Source organism: Fukomys damarensis, unplaced genomic scaffold, assembly GCF_012274545.1.
Source record: "Fukomys damarensis isolate Sample0158 unplaced genomic scaffold, DMR_v1.0_HiC HiC_scaffold_37, whole genome shotgun sequence".
Classification (NCBI taxonomy): domain Eukaryota; kingdom Metazoa; phylum Chordata; class Mammalia; order Rodentia; family Bathyergidae; genus Fukomys; species Fukomys damarensis.
The window spans coordinates 50,999,647-51,020,920 of NW_022900949.1; the positions used below are offsets into that span (position 1 = coordinate 50,999,647).

The window sequence follows — 21,274 nt, forward strand, 5'->3', positions numbered from 1 at the left end:
GCCGTGGCAGGCGCCCCCTCGCCTGCTCTGCTGCTGATTGGCGCCCAGGTTGGGAGTCACCGCCCCGCGCTTATGTCAGAGTGCTTGCCGTCCCGGCCCACCTCGCCTTTGAACTTCGCCGCTTTTGGCTCCCGTTCACCAGCCTCCCTGCATTCTCAGCCAGGTGCAGGAGTAAGCAAGGCAGCTCCAGTAAAGCAAGGGAGGGGGAAGCCACGGCCACAGACGCAAGAGAAGAAAAGGGAACGAGAGAAGGCGAAGGTGCAGAGTGAGAGGAGGAGCCACTTGCCCTCGTCAGAAAATTACCTGGCCACTCAATCCCCGAGACGCCGGTACTTGGGCCCCAGTCTCGGTGCCCAGAGCCCAGGCCGAACGCCCTCTTATCCCCGCCCTTCCCGCCCCCGCTCGCCCTCCGGGGGCCGCCTGGGTGCTAGGACGGGCATGATTAGCTGAACTTTTCAGGGTCAGTTCTTCTCTCTGGCTTCCCCTCAGCTGCGTCGAGGCCAGGGGAGCGCAGAGGACCGACAGACAGACAGACGGCCAGCCTCGCTCAGACTCACCCACAGAGCCCCTGCACTCCCCACCCCCGCCCGCCTAGCCGCCGGGACCATGTCCAAACCTTCAGACCACATCAAGCGGCCCATGAATGCCTTCATGGTATGGTCCCGGGGCCAGCGGCGCAAGATGGCCCAGGAAAACCCCAAGATGCACAACTCAGAGATCAGCAAACGCCTTGGCGCCGAATGGAAGCTTCTGTCTGAGGCAGAAAAGCGGCCCTACATCGACGAAGCCAAAAGGCTGCGCGCCCAGCATATGAAGGAGCACCCCGACTACAAGTACCGGCCCCGGCGTAAGCCCAAGAACCTCCTCAAGAAGGACAGGTATGTCTTTCCCCTGCCCTACCTGGGCGACACGGACCCGCTCAAGGCGGCCGGCCTGCCCGTGGGGGCTTCCGACAGCCTCCTGAGCGCGCCCGAGAAAGCTCGGGCCTTCTTGCCGCCGGCCTCGGCGCCCTACTCCCTGCTGGACCCCGCGCAATTTAGCTCGAGTGCCATCCAGAAGATGGGTGAAGTGCCCCACACCTTGGCCACCAGCGCGCTGCCCTACGCGTCCTCCCTGGGCTACCAGAACGGAGCCTTCGGCAGCCTCAGCTGCCCCAGCCAGCACACGCACACGCACCCGTCCCCAACCAACCCAGGCTACGTGGTGCCCTGTAACTGTACCGCCTGGTCTGCCTCCACCCTGCAGCCCCCCGTCGCCTACATCCTCTTCCCAGGCATGACCAAGACTGGCATAGACCCTTATTCTTCAGCCCACGCCACGGCCATGTAACCCCCAGCCTGGCCCGGACCTGCACCCTGTCCTCTGCGCTTACCCCTGGCCTGCAGATGCCTCTGGGTCAGCCCTGCTGCTGCCCCGTAGCCCACCCCAGACTCTGCCTCTATCTTCCACAGGGAAGGGAGGGGCTGCTCCCGGACCCAAGGCGCAGACAGGTGCCAGAAACTTGAGCAAATGCTATGACAGCTACACAGCTGCCCCTGTCCCGACTAACCCAAAACAAATCTCTGACTTACCCCTTTGGACAAAAAAGGAGGCAGGTTTGCTTTATTTATGTGCCCTTCACTCTTCTTGAATAGGCTGTGAACTTGGAACTCCAGATCCTGACATTATATCTAGAATATGCATATTTTTATTTTGCCCCCTGAAAAAAAGAAATAGCTGTGTCTCTGTGTTTTGCCATCAGACACAAGTAGGCACCATTTGCTCTTTCATGTATGTGTGTGGGGAAAGGTTTAAAAGTTTAAAACTACAGAAAGAGAAACATTTCTATTTAAAACCATGCTATGATAGTGTTTGCTTCTTTAAAAGGAAAACAAAAAAGGACCCACATGGCTATTTACTTTGTGTAAAGCAGTTCTCCTAGAGACCTAAGTTTACTTTTAGACAGAATGTCGGGTTATGAAGTCAGGAAGTAGAAAGTGAACAAAAACATTAAAACAATAAAAACACCCTAAATGGTCATAAATGTTTTGACGATGTCTTGGAAATGTACCTAGAAGGATTTTACCTCGTTACTCTGTTCATTTGTTGAACAAAGACATTTTGAATAAAGACAATCTGTCACTGCAAAAAGTAACCTTTGGTGTGCATAAAATCAAGTTAGGAGGTCCAGCAGGTCTGCTGGGCCAGGAGTTGGGTCACCCCTAGGAGGCTGAGAGTGCACTGAATGGTTTCAGTAGAGAAGGCTGGGGGCTGAACCTGGTGGCCTTGTGAGCTGGGTGTGTAAGGGCCTAGAGTCTGAGATCTTTCTGAACTGTGCCCTGAGAATCTGCTTTTTGCTTTAGGGGTTAAAAAAAAAAAAAAAGCTATCACTCCCTGGGACATCAATTTTTCCTCTCGCTCTTCACAAAGGGGTCAGACCACTTCAAGGAGTGAGTGAACTAAGACAATGGCTGACTCAAGCTCTGAGTTCTAGGTGTATTTGCTTTTTTAAAAACCAAACTCCAAAGCCAAGGGTAGATGCAAGTCTCCTGGGAACCCCAGTTGCCTGCAGAGCACTGTGTCCTGATGTAGGTGTTTAAGTTTGGAGCAGGGGGTGAGGCCAGTGCAATTGATTTTTCATATTCATTTTTTAGCTGTTTGGTGAGACTGTTGCTGCCTCTTCTGGGGATCTGGGGCTTCACACTGTTTCCTAAATTTAAACATTGAAACCTAAATGCAGAAAAACACAATGGAAGTCCCAGTCCCAGACAGTCAGAGGTTTCTGACTAAAACCCTGAGGGAGAAATGAGAAAAAGAAAGTGATATTGTTACAGCTCAAGCAAAGTTTGTGGTTTTTTTTTTAATCAAAAAAATTAAATAACTCGGAGCCTTTGGTTTTTAAGAAAACATGTCCTTTCCTTTCCCCTTTTGGTGAATGTTTGCTTGAAGATTATTGCTTTTCCACAAGAAGAAAAGACCCTCAACACAACTCCTTGGAATTTGCTCTCAAAATTAAAGAGTCCTCCTTACCTCATCTTCCCAAAGTCGCCCCTCACCCCCACAAACCCATGTCTGTTTTCTGTAGGTTGCCTGGTTTTCCCACTGGCTATCAATGGGAGGGCAGCCTAAGGGTCTGTCCAGTTTCAGCTGCCTTTGAGGGGCTTGTGCCCTGGCCTCTGCCTTTTCCAAAGGATGCAGTGGATTGAAGTGCAGGGAACTGCTGTCAACAGACACCAAAGCCAAAATCCAAGGATTAGCATATTGTCCACAAAACAATTAGAAGTGTTTGAGGTGCTATTTAGAGCCTATTCATCTGAGCCCCTTTGTCAAAGGGGGATTTTCATTATTGAAAAGAAAAAGTTAGCAGTTGTCCATCTGGCTGAGCTGAATAGCAAAGTGATCCGTGTTGTATATGCTTTTCTCATTAAGAGCTCTTTTGAGACCGATGTTAGAATTAAATGGTATAACACAATTAACATACACGGGCACTGAATAGGAGGGGACGCCTATAAATAATAGATAGATAAATAAATGAGCGATCAGGCGAAGGTAAACAAAGGCGTGCTGGGGGAGGTGTTGGGGAGATCGGGCAGCCAGAGCCACGCTTATTTAGCATCACAAAACCTTCTTACAAATCCGGACAATTAGGAAGTGACTTGCCTCTGGTGGCCGTCGGGTCTGGGGACTCAGAGTGCAGAGGGAAAGCCCCTCCTCCCGCCCGCTAGCGAGCCCAGGAAGTCGGAGACCGAGTCGCCGAGGTTTTGCTGTCTGATATAACCTCAACTGACAGTCCTGTCAGCCTCTCTGCTCTCCCTCATAGCTCAGTGTCCCTTAACATCTCCCAAGATGTCCAGGGTCTGGGTGTCTCCCCGCAGAGCCCAGCGCCGGAGCGCCCCGGCCTCACAGAGCACCCAAGTCGGACGAAGAGCCCGAGCGCACCGCCCCGCTAGGGTGCTCAGCCCACTTCCAACTATGGTTAGGCTGGGAAGGGCACCAGGCAGGTTTGAGTGACCAAGACCTCGTGGGCTGGTAGCAGAAACTGAAAAACTGAAACAAGGGTTGTAGATCACACTGGTCCTGGGAACTCCGAGGAGAACTCCAGGAAACTGGGGTGCGCAAACGCCGAGAGGCGAGCGGGCTCCCGCGCCGGGCGACTGGAATCTCTTTCCGGTTGTACAGAGTGGGTCGTGGGCCCTGAAGCGGCAGACCTGGCCCAGACCGTTTCTTCCCCGTGCACTCCGATTCCTTCCTTCGTAGACAGTCTGCCCTCCTCAGACCTAGTTCCAGCCTCGGCCCCCGAGGGGCCCGCCACAGCTTCGCCTCCCCGGCCCGGGGCCGCAGAGCGTCCGCCACAGACAGCCCAAATCCTCCCTGCCACGCCGCTGACAGGGGCCGATCACTGACTTTGAAGTCGGGCGCAGACAAAAAGAAATCCCCTGGGGGGTGTGGAGGAAAGCAGTCCCTGTCAAACCTGTTTGCTCACAACTGTCTCTTTCTTTCAAGAAAATCATTAAAGCAAACCTGTAGGGAGAGGAGCGCCCCGCCCGCCCAGAGTCGCGAAAAGCCCGCTTCTCCTGAGTTCCGCTCCACAGACGCTTGGCGTCGGGAGAAGCAGAACCCGGCGGCTAGCGCGACGGCCGCGACCCTGCTGAGGAGCATCTGCCAACCCCTCCGCGCTGTCCTCCGTGGAGCAGGGGGGGGCTAGGGAGGGCCCGGACCACCCCTCAGGTGCCATAATTCCCAGAGACTGCGCCCCCAAAACTGACACCACAAACCCGGGGGCGCCTGTGCTGCTCCTCTCGGTTGTTCCTAGAGCTGCCAGGGCGGCAGCTGGCAGCGCCTCAGCGGCACGGGCAGATTTGTTTGGGCTTTTCGTTTGGTAGGTTTTCTGTCTTAAACCTTGGTGGCCGTCTGTCCCAGAGGTTCACTCGTCACAGCTTCTGAGAGATTCGGAATCGTTGGCCACCTTCAGCTCCTGGCCTCCTTGAGAGAGCTTCCTCGAGTCTTTTATGCATGTCCCTAGTTTCGGATCCGACTCCAAAAACCTTTGATTCCCTTCCAGTTTCGCAGTTTTTCTATTTAAATATAAATTTGCTTAGAACTACTAACTTTAAAGCTGGAGATGGACGGCTACTTTGAGTAAATCGCCCTGAGGTATGAGTGAGTGACTGACATGCGACCCTGTTCCTTTAACATTTGCGTTTAAAATCAGGCACTAGATAACTTCCAAGAATCTCCAGTGATCCAAATCAGGGCGATATAGTATTTCAGTCAGGACCAAGCCTAGAGACTTAGGCTCTGTCGCAGTCGCTCTGGAGAAATTAGGGACTGCCAAAGCCCTGAAAACTTGGCAAGCAATGGAGCTAGGATTGCCCTCGAGGCTTCTCATTTCCTTCAGATCCTCCCCAGATCAGACCTTGTCACCATTGTTCAAGTGGACAATGAGTTTCAAGTCATTTGGATTTGCATATCATGTAATTCACAAGATGCATGTTAAGAACTCTCATCTCTTTATTTGCTGAGTGGCTTGTGCATAGAGTGGAGAGGTAGAGCAACCCCGTTGGATGTGGGCACAGATCACTGAGGCAGTGTTGCCACCTCTGCTCAGGGTGTGCTCTCTTGGTTCCTGATGGTGCCCTGGCTTCCCAGACACTCTCAGACCCAGCAGTGGGAGCACTTCTTGGGCTGGCTTCTTTCCTGGCACTATGGCAATGGGCCTTGGCTTGCAACCAAAATCAATGCCTTTGCGCCCGAGCAGAGGAATTAAGAAAATAATGAAGTTGGAGTCAGGAGGGAGGCGCTAGAAATCCTGGGGCATTGAGTCAGAACTAGACTCTTAAGTTACCCTGCCTAACCAGACTCTGTGCCTGTGAAGATCCGGAGGCTTGGGATGCCTGCTCCAGCCCTGTGAAAGGGGCCTGGAGGCGAGAAAGTGGGGGCCTCTACCTTCCCCCTAGCCCAGATCCTGGTTCTTACTGCCGCAGAGAGGAAAGGACATCCGTTCTGGGGCAGGGGAGATAGACTTGTGCACTAGAAAGAACAACAGTCCATAGCATTCCTGGGCTGCCTTCCCAGGTTCTCCATCCTCCACTCAGATTCCTACACTGTGCATCCTCTCTGGTCCAGGTTAGGGAAAGGACAGGTGCCCAGGCCAAACAGAGGCTAAAAGGAGTCTGCAAGTTTTTCTTTTGTTACAAAGTGGAAGAGCTGTGCTATTCTAGCTGCCGATGGCCGTTTCTAAACTTTTTCACTCTGGTCTGGAAGAAAAGCATTTCTTACGCGATCGCTGTTTTGGCGACAAGGGCAGGAAAGGAGTTTAGAAAACCTTCCTGCGGGTCAGGCTGCACTTGACTAGAAAGCCACACCCGATGGTCGCATAGGGTAAAGGAGTCCCCTCCGCTTACGGGGGGTCTGTGCCGCTGCTCCCTATCAGAGCTCCGACGGTCCTGGGTGCTTCAGCGCCGGCCTGCACCTCTGGGCCCCAGTGCTGCGGGGAGAATTTGAGGAAGGTGAGAGAGAGGTGTGGCTGCGGGCGGGAAGACCGAGAGCTAGGTGTTCAGAACGAAGCTAAGAAGCTCTGGGTTTCTGGAAGCCTGGCCGAGCCCCAGGCGGACCCGCAGGACGCCCCGCCCGAGGACCGAAGGAGGAAAAGAAAGAGGAGGGAGGGAGCGGGCGGACTAGGCGCAAGCCTCGGGTCCGCGTCCGCCCGGCACCCCCCGTGGCGCGGCGAGTCAATGGGATTTGCACACTCGAGGTGTAACAGCATTACTGCATTAATTACCATTTCCATTTCACGTCCAGATTGTTTACTTATCTGCGGGAAACATATGTCGGGAGAAGTTCACATTCCGGATTCTGCTCCGCTGCCCAAGGTGCAATTCCACGGAGGCGGCGAGGGGGAGGGGAGGACTTCAGATTTTTTATTACACCCTCTAGCCTTATCTGCCTCTGTAAATTATGAGGATCCTCCATTGAAAGGCATATGGAGATTATATACTTTTTTGAATATCGTTACCCAAAGCCTGCAGATTTTCACTTTGAAATGAAACAATCCTCCACCCGTTTCCCGGGCGGGCGTCTCCTGCGCTGCCCGGCGCGGCCAGGGAACCCTTCCCGCAAGTCCGGGCTTTCGCCCACACCCGGTGCTCCGGCCCAGGACGGTCCTCTTTCCCAAAGTCTAAAATAGTCCCCCAACCGTGGGGGCGGTTTGCCAACCCAGGCAGCTTCCTTGCTCTGTTTGCCCGCACCTCTCTCCGGAACTTCTTCGAGTTTGTAGCTTTTTCACTTCGGAAACCCGCATAGATGCGAGCTCACTTCTGCCCTCTTAATACGCCCGGGCGTTCCAAACCCGCAAGGTCTGTGGCGTCCGCACCCGCACGCAACAGCCCGCCTCACCCGCATGCACCTCCACGCTTCTCTTCCGCACGGCTTTTGGGATACCAGACTTTGGCTTCTTTATTTGAAGGGTGGGCAGTGCGGCCCTCCTGACATCATTTATTTTGAACCCTGAGTGGGAATTTTGCATAGAAGGTAACTGCGTCCCGCTCACTGGTAGGCAGGGATGACAGCAGCAGCGCGGACCGAATCCCGTCTCTCTTATCTCTAGGAGACTCCTTTCAGTCTGAGATCAGAGAGGGAGGAGAAGAAAGGAGAATCATTGTTCTTCTTTTTAAAAATTTAATATACCAGCCACCCGTTAAGGTCATTTATATGCTTAATTTAGTGATAAAAGTCAATAAGCAGAATCACAGGATCTTCCTTTTGACCACATTTTTCTACAGTAATTGGAAGAGTAATAAAATGTATATGCGTTTGCTTGGCTTTTTCCGTTCACCGCTTTGCAAAACAATCATAATGGGTGTGTTTTTGTAATGTAATTTCCTTGCTTTAAAAAAAAAAAGACAGAAGGATAAAATGTGCCTTTTGTGTGATTTTTCATCTTGTCAAGGTTCAATTTGCAGAATTGCACACATTCCTTGTGTAGACACCTATCCTCAAAAGCTAAACTCTGAAATTTCCTTGAAATTCTTCTTTAAAGGACTCGGAATATCTCGTGGGAAAACTATTGTCATATTATAACAGAACAATTAAATGGACCAAAACAGTACAATTAAGACAGGGAAGATGGGAAATAGGGAAATAAACAGCTCCCTTTCCATTAAGTATTGTTTTGGGATTTCTAATTTTTTTCAAGACCTAAGAATATTGTGAGGTGTCACTTCTCTCTTCTGGTTCTATCTGTAATTGAATCTAGGTCACTATTCTAAAGCAAGAAAAGTCTGCTTCCCACTTTCCTACATCAGGCTGAAATTTGGGGGAGGGACAAGGGTCTTGCAATTTCATTTAAAATGTAATGGTGAATGAACTGATAAGCAAATAGGGAAAAGAGTCTGCTTAAAAGAAAAAAAAAAAAGCATGGTTTTAATATGCTCCAGATGGGGGGAAAATGATTTACATGAGAGTTTATTTCCTCTTTGCTGATATGAAAGAATTACAGATACAAAACCCACTGATCTATAGAATAAAAAAAGAAAAGAAATGTTATTTTCCTGTAAAGGTGTCAGTTCATTTATATTCATTTAACCATCCATCCATCAATTCACTTTCTCACTCCTTGCACATTCTCTCTGGCTCTGTTAAACCTTCTTCTACCGATACACTTTGCTAGAATATGCAATGAAGTTTTCTTTCTTTAAAATAATATGAGATTGAGATGAAGTAGGTAAACATAGAAAAAAAGAGAAGATGTTGTGATTAAATATCCCTGATAATTTAACATTATAATTTCAGGACAAATTTTTTAACCGTGTTTCCTTCTCATTATTGCTGCAGTTGGAGTACATGCAACTTGCTTGCGATTAACATCACAGGCAGAGTATATGCAATTATTTGTCCATAAAATGTGCATGCAATAGACATTTATCAGTTGAAAACCTTTCTATAATGTAAAAAATGTAGCAAAAGACAAATCTTCATGTATAGTCAAATGTTGGGTCAATAACACATTGTTTCATTAAAATACTTAATTGTTGTGAGTATGAACAAGTTGACATTTCCTTGAGGATTTTCTGCTTGGTCAAGACATAAGAAACATCCAGTCTTTTGTGTTTAAAGTTGCCAGGTCCATATAAATATGTAGTAAAATTTGCATATATTGAGAAATGAGACATTGTCATTTGGACAGCTTCCATGTGATACATATTACATAAGAATAGATTCTACTGTTTTGAAATAAAAAATAATAGCCAGCCAGCATGACAGACACTTTCATATTCTCCCAAGTAAGGAGGTAATATAGTGCCAGTGACTGCCTCCAGGATGCCCAGATGAGTAACTGCAGATCCACAGAACCTAAGCAAGGACAAGACCAACCACCAACATCTGATGATCATTTTCCTAAGTAAAAAAAAAGTAAATGATTTAAGATAGTTCTCACAGGATGAAGCTTCTCCAGATGGAAGATGAATTTATTCCTCTTTTTCTTTCTTATTCCTTCTTCTTCCTCTTCCTCCTAGTGAGTTTTCCTTTTAGATTGTGAATACCACTGCTGGATCTCAAATTTTCTCTCTAGGTCTTCACAAGTTGTAAACATCATTCTTTATAATATATGTTTCTCTCTAATCTTGCTTTCTTCCATTGTGGTAATGCATTTTCTTTCTCACCTAATTTTTAATCATACAAATTGAGCATCAGGCAAAAGAATTAACAAGTTTTGTCAGAAGTTGAAATGACTCGTATATTTAGTGCCTCAAACTCTGACTACAGTCATTTAGAGTAAGTGCTTTTAATATGTCAGCCAATTGAGAGAACACCTTGAAGACATATTAGAATTGCTTCTTTCCATTATCTTTTATCTGTTGGGCTCTTTGATATTTGTGATAATTACACCTAATAGGAAGTTTCCCTTTTGCTCTGGCTTATCTTTGAGAGCTGAATTGACAAGAAAAGAGCTGAAGACCTGAAGGTGTGTCATCTATAGAACAGGTGAGCTGAACTTTTCTCTGTCTGAATATAATTGTAGTTTACAATGATGCATTTGGCTATTTGTATAAATATATTATGCTGTGAGACAATATGAGCATAAACTTTATGTTAATCCAGATAATTCCCTTTCTGATGTTGGGACAGTCCCAAGTGACACCTGGGGTTCAGACCAGTCTTGCTACCATGGGCTTGGTGACAATCAAAATATATCACAAAACTGTATCTGTGTTCATATCCAACCCATTAGGTAGAAAGGATTGGAATTAGACTCAAGGTCAATCTGCTGCCAGAATTAAATACCTTAGCCCCTATGTAGATGGTGTCAACATTTCTTGAAAACATGTTATAATTAACAGGTGAAATGAATGATAGTGGAAGTAGGTTTGGAATTTTGGCTTTAGGAAGAGAAATTTCATTGACAAACATGAATCCATACTTTGTGACTAGGTCTTTCTCTGCGGTAGCCTCATCTTTTTGAAGATAGCTCTTTTTATTAAGTGTTTTTGAGACAGTATCACAGTGTAGTTCAGGCTGGTCTTGAACTCACTATAAAGCCCAGGCTGGCCTTGAACTCAGAACAATCTTCCTGCCTCACCTCCCAAGTCCTGGGATTACAAGCATGCACCACCATGCCTGGCAGAAGATTGTCATTTCTTGAGCTCTTTAGGTAGACCAAAAGGCTTCACATTTGGGGGGGACATCCAATAGAGGATATTCTATGGAGAGATTTCTTCTTGTTCTCTCAACTTTTTGTGTGTTGAAACAGAAATTATAGCTGGGCATGGCGGCACACACCTATAATCCCAACACTCGGGAGGCTGAAGCAGGAGGATCACTGTGAGCTCGAGACCAGCCTGGCCTACAAAGTGAGTCCCAGGTCAGTCTCAACTACATAGTGAGACCCTGTCTCAAAAAACAAAAAAAAAAAAAAAGAAAGAAAGAAACAGAAATTATATTATCTCCACTATTCTCCAATCTGCAATATGATGAACATCAGTAATCACAAAACCCACTGAGAGAAATCTGTATCCTTGTCTAAGATGACTTGGAGGAAAACAGGTAAATTTCATTTGTGACAAACTCTTTTCAGTTGAGGAGGGTTAAAAGTAGGATAAATTCAGAAAAAAAAAGTTACTTGGATTGAAAGTAAAAGATACTGGCCATTCTCTGTGTTTTAACTGGATGTTGAAACATCTATGGTTAGTGAGGATGAATCTAGTGCAAGAGACCTCAGTTCATGAATGTATTTGTCAACCTCTTATAGTTCAAATTCATTACTTTCCTGAATTACAGCTAACTGCCACAATACAGAGGACCTCAGACTTCCACACCACTGTCAATGAAACAGGGTGAAAAATAGGATGAGATTAGTAGTATACCACCATTAATAAATCATGAAAATCCTAATAATTGGCCTTTAGTCCCCTACTAGTGTTGTTTACTTAAACACACTCCTTCTCTTGAGTGCACCAGCCAAAATTCTGAATGTCTTACTAAAAGAAATCTATGACACTTAAAGACAAAAAACCTGGAACATGATCAGAGTAGCCTAAAAGATACCAGGATCTCAGGGTAGCTGTTGCTGACAAAAAAGTGAAAGGCTGAGCACCAAGCTTCAGACTATTTATATATGAAGTTCTTGGCTTAGATGCAGAAACATAAAATCAAGATTCTCATATGTTCCTACCAGGAGCACTGAGTGTGCCTGGGTATCTCATTGGCTGAGACTTTGGTTTCTTAGAAATCAAGGATCAAAAGAAGAGCCAACATCATCAACAGTGTTTATGTACCATCTTGGCTAATGACCTAAATGTGATTTTTTTCCTTCATTAAAATGTGCTTTAGGGATAGGTTTTCATTAATTGTATTGTTTTTTAGGACTCTGAAGATTTCTCTCTTTCTCTGGGGAGATATACTTTGTTTACAATAAGAGGACTTAATAGATGGATACCAACTGAACATTCTGTGCAAATACAGTTTATGAAGTTACTTAGATACTTCATTCTGTTAAATTCTTCCTAAAGCACCATGAGGTAGGTACTGCTAATATCCTGAAATTTCCTGAAGACTCTATTCAAGGAGCCCTTCCACGTCCATTTCATGATGCTCATTCCAGACAGGCCTAACTTGTTAGGCTCTTTGGCTATTGCAGGTATAATATGTTGGAAAAGGAAAGAAAAATATTTCTGAAAGTCCTGTGTGCCATTCTCTTTGTCTTAACCAGGTTTAGTAAATTTTTGACCTGGTCATCTCCTTGAATTTCTCAGCCTGATTCTTTACATCTGCCCAGCCTCTCTGTTTTTGTCTTAAAATGGGAACAGTGCTCTTATTTGTATATCCTGCATTAAGTGATTCCATATCAATCATGGCATACCAAGAGAATTTTGCATTTCCTTGCTAATAATAGCTTGCATTTATGCAACTATCTGGAAGTATAAAAGCTTTCCATAAATAAAAAGTAGCCAATCACAATATATACGTTTAAGCAATATCAGGACCTTCCAAAGCTTCCCAGTTGATTTGGGCACAACTTTCACAGAACTGGTCCCAAACATGGTTACTCCATCTTCTTCCAGTTTTAGATCACTCCCTTGGTTGGAATCCAGATGATTTCCAAGAAGCTTTATGAGCAATGTATGTGTGAAGCTGGAGGAGTGAGCCAGTAGAGAACTGAGGGCCAGAGACCTAACTGTAAGCAAAATTCAATAATTTTATAAACATGTTAAAAGGGGATTTGATATGCTATTAGATTTACCAGAATTTTTATTTGTGAACTGCAGTTGATGACCTGATCACTTATGCCAATTGTGGTTTTAAGCTTAAGGACTGCAGAGAACAGGATAGTTGCATCATGCAGGCTTCTCACTGACATTTTCAGGCAGCCCTGACAGAACTGGGAAGAACAGAGTAAAGGAGCAGGGCAGAGCAACACAAGAGAAGGCTAAGTCCTGGTCCTAACCTCTTTGATGAAGGACTGGGATGCAAGGCTCACCAAATTTCCTTCTTTCAAATATCACCTTCACAATTTTAGTGACATCCACCTACAATACTATTTACTTTAGAGTTTTCTTTAGATCAATTCATTTTTCCCAACTTTGGCCTCATCCTAAGCGATTCCTGAGTTTTTTATTGGAGACAGTTTTTTTTTTATCAGAAATTAGAAATCAATCTCTGTAGCATCCATAATTACCAAGCCACTTTTCAAAATACTAAAGTGCTCACTTAACCACTGCAGCAAATGAGGAAAAATCAGAGAAGTGAATGATTGCCCAAGATAATAGAGCCCCCCAGAAAATCGATCAATCAATCAATCAGCATTAGGTAATTAGCACTTTCTCTTGGGGGAAGAAGACATGAAGACTCGCCATGTTTTCTCAAAACATTTAAATGCTTTTTGGGTAGCACTAAACTTTTTCTCCCATGCTTCTAAGTTCTTTAGTCCATTAGTTAGATTCTGTAAAATCTAATACATTTCCATGGGAATTGGGAGTGGTGGACACAGGCTAAATGGGAAGGAGGAAATAGAATGGGTCTTGAGGTCCAGGGACTGCCAGTCTGTTAAAAAAGTTAGCTGGGCAGAAGTCAGGAGTTTTGGACAAAAACTTTGGCCTTCTTGGTAATCAGGAGATGGAGGAGTAAAAAATTTCCATGGGTTTCTTAGAGAAAACATTATCAGTCTCCTGTTCCCAAGTTTGTCATCTCCCAACTCCTGCCTCCATCACAGCCCTCTGCAGTAATTGCAGTCTGAAGACTTCCCACCCCTTCTCTCTGCATTCCACAAATCTTTATCACAGCCAGGGCCGCTTAAAATTTCTCAGCTTCCTCTGAAACTAGACCTTCTCCTTTATCTCCTCTTTCTTTCTCCGCTGTACTCGAGCTTCCTTTCTTTCTCAGAGTCCTACAACTTCCTCCTTTTCCTCCCTCCTATACCTTATTCTTTCAACACATAGCAGTAAGTGCTTTTCATCTTCAGGCCTTTTTGGGCCCTGACATTCAGAGAGGACAAGGCCAACATTTGGAGATTACTGTCTTCCCTTTTGTAATGGGAATGAATATAATTCCTGTTTTAAGATTACCTGCACTTAAGTTAGCTCCCTCCAGGTTTTTGCCACATACTTACTCCCTGTGTAACAACGGGGATTGACCATACCTTTCTCAGGGTCAGCTTACTAATCAATTAAAATGGCAATCCCAACACCTTGCCACAGACAGTTTCTGAAGACAAAATGAGATAATATGCAGGTGGTCAGCCTGGTGCCTGGTACATACTAGATGCCCATGAAATGTAACAATTATTATGTCTTATTACTATGCCATCTACATGGCAAAAACTAAAAATATGCACTGTGTAATTTTGGAAAGTCAGTTGTTTAGTCATTATGTGCACAATCTAGGATCATGTTGATAATCCTTTCTGTAGAGACTCAGCTTAACATGCTGAGGGAGAGCATCTGGTCCACACCTGCAGGGTCAGCGAGCAGTTTCCACCCAGCTAGACTGGGAAAAGCACATATAAGGGCTGCAAAACTTCAAAGCAGTTGTGTGTGTGTACTTGGGGTTTAGAAGTTCAGAGCTAAGAAATCTTTGAGGTCAGTGTTACATTTTTAGATTAAAAACAATCAAGGACCAAGGATAGTGCCATGGCCAAAATCACATGGGCGTCTGTGGTACAGCAAGGTCTTTTATGCCCATCCCTATGTGAGTTATGTTTTACTATGTTCAGAGAACAATGGGTGAGAAAATGAAAATTACATTCTCTTGCTTTGGTTCTTTTTCTGACATTGACCGATTCTGGATTTGTGCCTCTGATGGAATGGTCTGTGGGCTCCTGTAACAGACAGGCAAATGTAATTTTTTTAATAATGAGCACTACTAATAATGGTACTCAGAATGATAACCGTCCATGTACCGATTTCCCATTGTGTGCCACACACTTTGTATTCATCTCTCACTCCATCCTCACTCCAGCTTTTCAGGATAGATGGATATTATTCTACCCTGAGGAGACTAAGGACCAAGGAGGCTAATTTAAGTACCTTGCCACCATCCCAATGGATCCAGGCCAATAGTGAGGTCTGTGCATCTTTGAACATGAGCTTTTCCCTTTGTCATGCTGCTTATTTATGCCCAGGACTGGCTGCCTGAGTGAGTGAAGAGAGAAGCACAGTGTGGGAGGAAAAGAGCCAGAAGGAGAGGTTAAGGAAGTTTGGAAGAAGCAATATGAGAAGCCTTTCCAAAAAAGGTAAGTTAGTAAAGAATTAAGGGGAGGTGTGTAAGGGGACATACAGTGTGACAATAAAAAGAAAAATCTAACCCACAAATGTGTCTTTTCATCACCTCATATTCAGTTTCATTGTGTTGTTAAAAGGTTTACCGATTTTATTAAAAATATAAAGCAAAGCAAGACTGACTTCTTCATTTAGCATAATTTCTTTCATTTACATGACATTCTCTGAAACACAAAAGTATGGATAACGGGTCACTGGCTGCTGGGGATTAGGGTGGAGTGACTTTGGTTAATAAACACACAACAGCGGGAAATTTCTGAGGTGATAGAACAGTTCTGTGTCCTGATTATAGTCTTGCTTGCACGGCTTTATCTTCTTGTTAAAATTCACAGGGTTTTACAGCAAAATGAACTGCATGTTCATTTCAAAAATCAAACTATGTGTTTTATAAAACACTATGTCATTTGGTGCTTCTCACAGCACAGGCTTGATGTCTAGCGGACAGCTGACCTTTCTATGGTGCCGGCTGAGGGCCATGGCAGAGTCCATCTCTTCTGCGGCCCCGTTCATTCCATCTGAGCTAGTGGGATGGGAATGGAGACAGCTCAGGAGGAATCACATCTCACACTTGTAAGATGTTAGTAAATGTACATCTTACTAACGATGCATATTTTTAATAAGAGAATTCTGTCACCACAGAGTATAAACTGTTATATTTTAAAGTGAAATACAAGTAAAGAGAATATCTAAATGAGAATGTACTCTAAAGTAGCATCAAACCTCTTGCAACATAATTGCATCTACTCCCATTTACCAAATAGGCAAGTACTCAAGGGATCAGGCCTTTTACTTATATGCATTGTCTCCACTCTCCACAATCTTGCTGTTGAGGAAGTTATCATTTCCCATTGCTCACATGAGGAAATAAAAGTGAGATCACGGAACACTGCAGGAGCTGGTATCCTTTCTTTCAAGCCAACTGACCGGTTCAGCTCCTCCTGCTAAGGAGCCAGCCCTGCCGCATTTCTCCTCACTCCCAACCAACAGCAACCCCATTACCCCCTCTGAGAACTTATTCCCTACTCCACCTTTAAAACCTACTTGTACTCTCTCCACCTGCTTGGTAAAAGGTTGGTTTGTGCTCTGAACCCACGGATTCCCAGCCCTACCTACCATCCTTCTCTTTTTATGCTTTGGAAACAATCACCAGTAAATTGAAAGCTGGAAAACTAAATAAATTCAGATGGAGACAAGTTCCTGGTGCTCCCATGGTCAGCCAGACTCATCCTTTCATGCCCTCTCAGAAATGGTAGACCTGTCTTTTAGGTTGTTGGCTTGGAATCAGAGGCTGTTATTCTCTCAGTGTTTATCATAGATAACAAGTATACGAAGGAACCTCATCTTTATCTTGTCCTCTTTAGGGAGTGCAGATTTCTGTAGGCTAAGCTAGGATTCTAGCATCATGTAGACCTTTGGCTCTCAAAGCGCCCCCCCCATCAGCATTAACTGGGAGCTTGTTAGAAATGCAATTCTCTGATTCCAGCCCAGATTTATTGCATCAGAAACTGTGGGGATAGGGCAAAACCTGGGTTTTAACAAGGCTTCAAGAGGAACTGAACATACAGAAGTCTGAGATCTGATCTAAACCAGTGTGTCCCAGACTTTAATATGCATACAAACCATCTGAGTGTAGCAAATAAAAATATGGATGTACTTATGTGATATGCTTATACTTTTTTTTTTTTTTTTTTTTTTTTTTTTTTTTTTTTTTTTGTACTAGGGATTGAATTAGCAAGGCAGGTGGTGAAACCACTGAGCTAAATCCCTTACTTATATTTTTTAAAAATTCACTATCTGAAATTCAAATGCAACTAAGTGTTCTGTCTTTTATATGTCAACTCTGAGTTTTGTTTTTTTTTTTAAGTTTAGCTTTTGATTTACTAGGTCTGAACTGAAGCGTGAGATCCTGCATTTTCAACCCAGTTCCCAAGTAGTGGTGCCAAAGCTGCCAAGTCACACTGACAGCAAGGATCTACAGCTACTGTTGAATACTGATTCTTGGATCCTACCCCAATCTGCTGAATCATATCTTCAAGAAGAGACAATGAGTTTGAATATTGTAATCAAAGGAGCATGTTGCTGACTCACAAACATCCCATTTATAAACTTTAGGAGACATTCTGTAAGTTTGAGACTTACACTTTGGCGCAAGTGTGCACACAATACTAGGGATGAACAAAGAGTGGAATGTTTTTGCTGAGATGTGGGGAGGGCAAGGGAGGTTAGCTGAGGTACATAGCCAACTCACTACGGGAATAGAGAACCCAGGAAACAGGAAGCTTGGTGCAGCTGCGTGAAAGAGCAAAGTTTCAGGGCTATTCCTTTTCAGCACTTGCTCTGCAAGCAAACAAAGGCAAGCAACATCTGTATGTGCAAGATGCTAGTAGGCACATTAACTGAGCCCCTCCTGAACTGAGAACTCCAGGTAATATATCATTTCAGTTTATTCTCAAACAACACTTTAACATTGAAATTATTATCCTCATTTAGTAGATGAAGAACCCAAAGTTCAGAAAACCCTAAATAACTTGCCTAGGTCAATAGAGCTAGCAAGATTTGGAATCAGAATTGGAATACAAGTTTGCTCGCAAAACTTCCATAGCATGTCTCTCCGTTGATGTTCATTCTTGTGAGGGGCTGAAACATAGTAGAGATCCCAGGATGGATATAGCCACTGCCCTCTACAACTTTTGCAGCACATTCCATGGTATTTCCTTCAACACCTTTTCAGCTAAGCCTCTCCATTTCCCTGCACAGACTGTATGTTCAGCAAGTCTCCTAGGGTTTATTTTTTTCCAAAATTGTGCCTTATGTGGTAGGAGCTTCTGGAGTAGACCTGACCACCTTCTTCTTAGGTGCTTCAGCCAGATCCATCATGTATTTATTCTTGATGTGCTTTACTATATTTCCCTTTGATATCCAAAACAGCTGCTTCAGTTTAAGTTTCTCCCTGGACATAATGAAATTCCAAGCATGTTCTCACCTTCATCCCAAGTTTCAAGGTGAATTAATGAATTCTTCCCCATCTAAGAAAATGATATTGAACTGAGCAATGCCAAGGAGTTGGAGGTCCCAGACTCACTGCAGGTAAGATGTTAGCATTTCAAACTCTTCCTGATTCTCAGTCCTTTTGATCTTTACAGCCCTTGTCAAAAGAGGTGAGTTTGTATAATTTGGGGGTGGGCACTGCTGACTGTCTCTGGTTTTATTATGACCTGTTTGTGTCATTTAATTAATAAGAAAAGCAGAAGCCAGCAACTGAACCATTTAAGGAGATCTTTGCAGTTTCTGCTTTTCCCAAAGCCCAGGCAATTATTCGGGTTTCAGGAAAGTGAATGAACCAGATGATCAGCCTAGGATAAATTTTGTGTTGCCTTTAAGCCAGCTCCTGTTGTCTTCTGCAGAGTTCATAAGTGAATAGAATAACCAAGATACACACAGCTCTTTTCAAGGACAGGAAAGGGGAAGAAAAGCAATATTTCCTAAGTGTTTAGGTTGTGCCAGGCACTTAACTCACTTAATCCTCTCAATAGCTTTAGGTCGTAGATCTTATTATCCCCATTTTACAGACTAGAGAGTCTAGCCTAGAGGTTAAGAAACATGCCCCAAGTTCAAACACCCAGAAAATGACAAGCTTGGGATAAGAACTCAAGTGTGATTTCAAAGTCATTGTGTTTTCATGTTATTTGGTTGAAGAACTTCTTAATACATCCTGAAAGGTAGAAAAAGTTGGTTGTTTTGCTTTGTTGTTTCTCTGTATTTTAATAAATTGAAAATGTGTTATTTAAAAGTATTGGGTTCTCATTCACTTAGATATTGAAACTCACTGAAAGCTTTGCTAAATAAGTGGAAAATATGATTAGATCAGTGGAATGATATGAGGATCTAAGAAATAGCCCAGCAAGAAGAGTAGAGGTTGTTTAATAAATGATGTTGGGAAAACTGATCTTCCATATAAAAATTTTTTAAAAAATGCTAAATTGAAATCTAACCTCATACCTCCATTTGAGCCTAGCTGAGCAACTCAGAGACTTAGGTGAGACCAAGTGGCAAAATAAAAAATAAAGGCTGGGGATATAGCTCAGATTGACCCAAGGGTCAATCCCCAATACTGCAGAACTAAACAAGACAAAAAACAAAAATAAAACCTTCCAGATGGCTTAAGGATCTATAATGCTTAAAGCAAAAATAATATTTTTAAAGTCTTTAAAACTATTAGAAAAAGTGCAAAAATATCTTTGTTATTTTAGGGCAGAAAAACACAAACAAAATCATGAAAAAGATTAATAAACTTGGCTACTACAAAATTTAATTTTTTGTACTATAAAAAGCCACATTACAAAGTCAAAAGTTGAGAAATAACCTATATGAGAAGATATTGGCAAGATATAGGACAGTCAAGATAAACATTGAGAATATATTAAGAAACAAACTCCCCAAATACCTATAAATCAATACCCAAAGACACACAATCTAATAGCTAAATGGGCAAGAAGGAGAAGTTCACAGAAAAAAAATCTGACACCCTTAGAATAAACAAAATGAAAATTGTTCAACCCTACAGGGAAATGACAATTAAAAACACAATTGGCAAAAATTGAGTAATACACCATCATTAAATGAAGGTGAGAATGTGATTTAAGGGAAACATTCATATATTGCTGATCAGTGCAAATTTGAGCAGTTATTATGGGAACATTTTGTTAATATTAGATTAAAATTAATAACATGCATAAGTGCTCAGCAATCCACTTCTGGACTTCTGTACCAGAGAAAGGTTCTTGCAGATATAGGCCAACTGCTGGGACACATGTACTCTCACAGGGCTCTGCCCTCAGGAGGGTCCTGTGCTTGGTTTAATGCTCCACTTTCACTGTCTTAAGATTTCTAATAATTGTAGTTTTGAACTTAAATTCCTTAGGACAATGGAGCATGTTGTGAGCAGAGGTGCACAGTCTTGCTGCCCTAGTTTCATATAATATTCAGAGTTCCCAGTGAGCACAGAATTCCCATGGGCTCAGAACATGTGAGAGTTCAGCAGGACTCAGAGGGCACACAAGGAAAACATGTTCAGTTTTCCATGAAGTAAATACGGAACTGCTCAAGAGGTCATACTTGGCATTTGAGCCAGACTTGGTTCTGATGCAAATAGAAGGCAGTGGCACTTGAAGAAGCATGAACAACCAAGGAACCCTGTTGTATCTGTTTTCTACTCACATTACTTTCCTACATTCGCCAATCAGTTATATTGAAAAAGGTTGCAGAAAAGAGAAGGGAAAGATGAAACAGTCAGAGCTCCTTTTCCTTGCATTTCTCCCTTGCTCCTCAGTAAAAGATAAGAGAGTGCTGGTAGGCTGTACACAAATCAAGAAGTGTAACTAAAACAGTGAATTCGTTTTGTTCTGTATTTGTCCTGTCCTGTTAAGAATGAAATACATATGCATACGAGTACAGGAGATGTGAAATGCAAGGCAGCAGATTTCAGTGATTCCATATAAGTGTGCTTCTATTTGCATTTAAAACAGGTACTGTACAATATAAAGATGAAAGATAAAATTCACAATAACAATTTACATTTAAAATTTTTTCTTAGAGCAACATTAAGAAATTTTTAAAAATTAAACATCATGGCAAGTTGAGACAGAAAGACCTTGGAAGAAGAGGGGAAAAGCCACTATATTTTAATGCCTTTAACACCACTTTGCCCCTATTTTTGGAGACAGAGCAGGGCCTCAAGTTTTATTTTCCATTGGCGTATATAAAATCACATAGCCAGCCTCATGTGGTTGCACATAGAAGTATAAACAAGAATGCTCATTGCGGCATAATTGTAAAAAACAAAAGAGAATAATGTGTTATCCAGGAATAGAGAAATGGGTAGATTATGGCATAGTCCACAGAATGCACTATTGTACAGTCATATTTAATAGGAGAAGAAATTCAATCAGGAGAACTGAACATGAGGTTGAAAGTATTCATCTATATAAATTTAGAGCATACCTGCAAAGTTAATTAGTTATAGA

The 21,274-nt window shown here is 43.5% G+C and overlaps 1 protein-coding gene across 1 annotated transcript; it reads left to right on the forward strand.

Annotated features, from left to right (window-relative positions):
• Positions 1-606: 606 nt before the first annotated feature.
• Positions 607-1,464, forward strand: Sox14 (SRY-box transcription factor 14). Its single transcript, XM_010625536.2, has one exon. It carries the CDS (start codon positions 607-609, stop codon positions 1,327-1,329), a length of 723 nt encoding a protein of 240 aa, XP_010623838.1. The 3' UTR covers positions 1,330-1,464.
• The last annotated feature ends 19,810 nt before the right edge of the window (positions 1,465-21,274 follow it).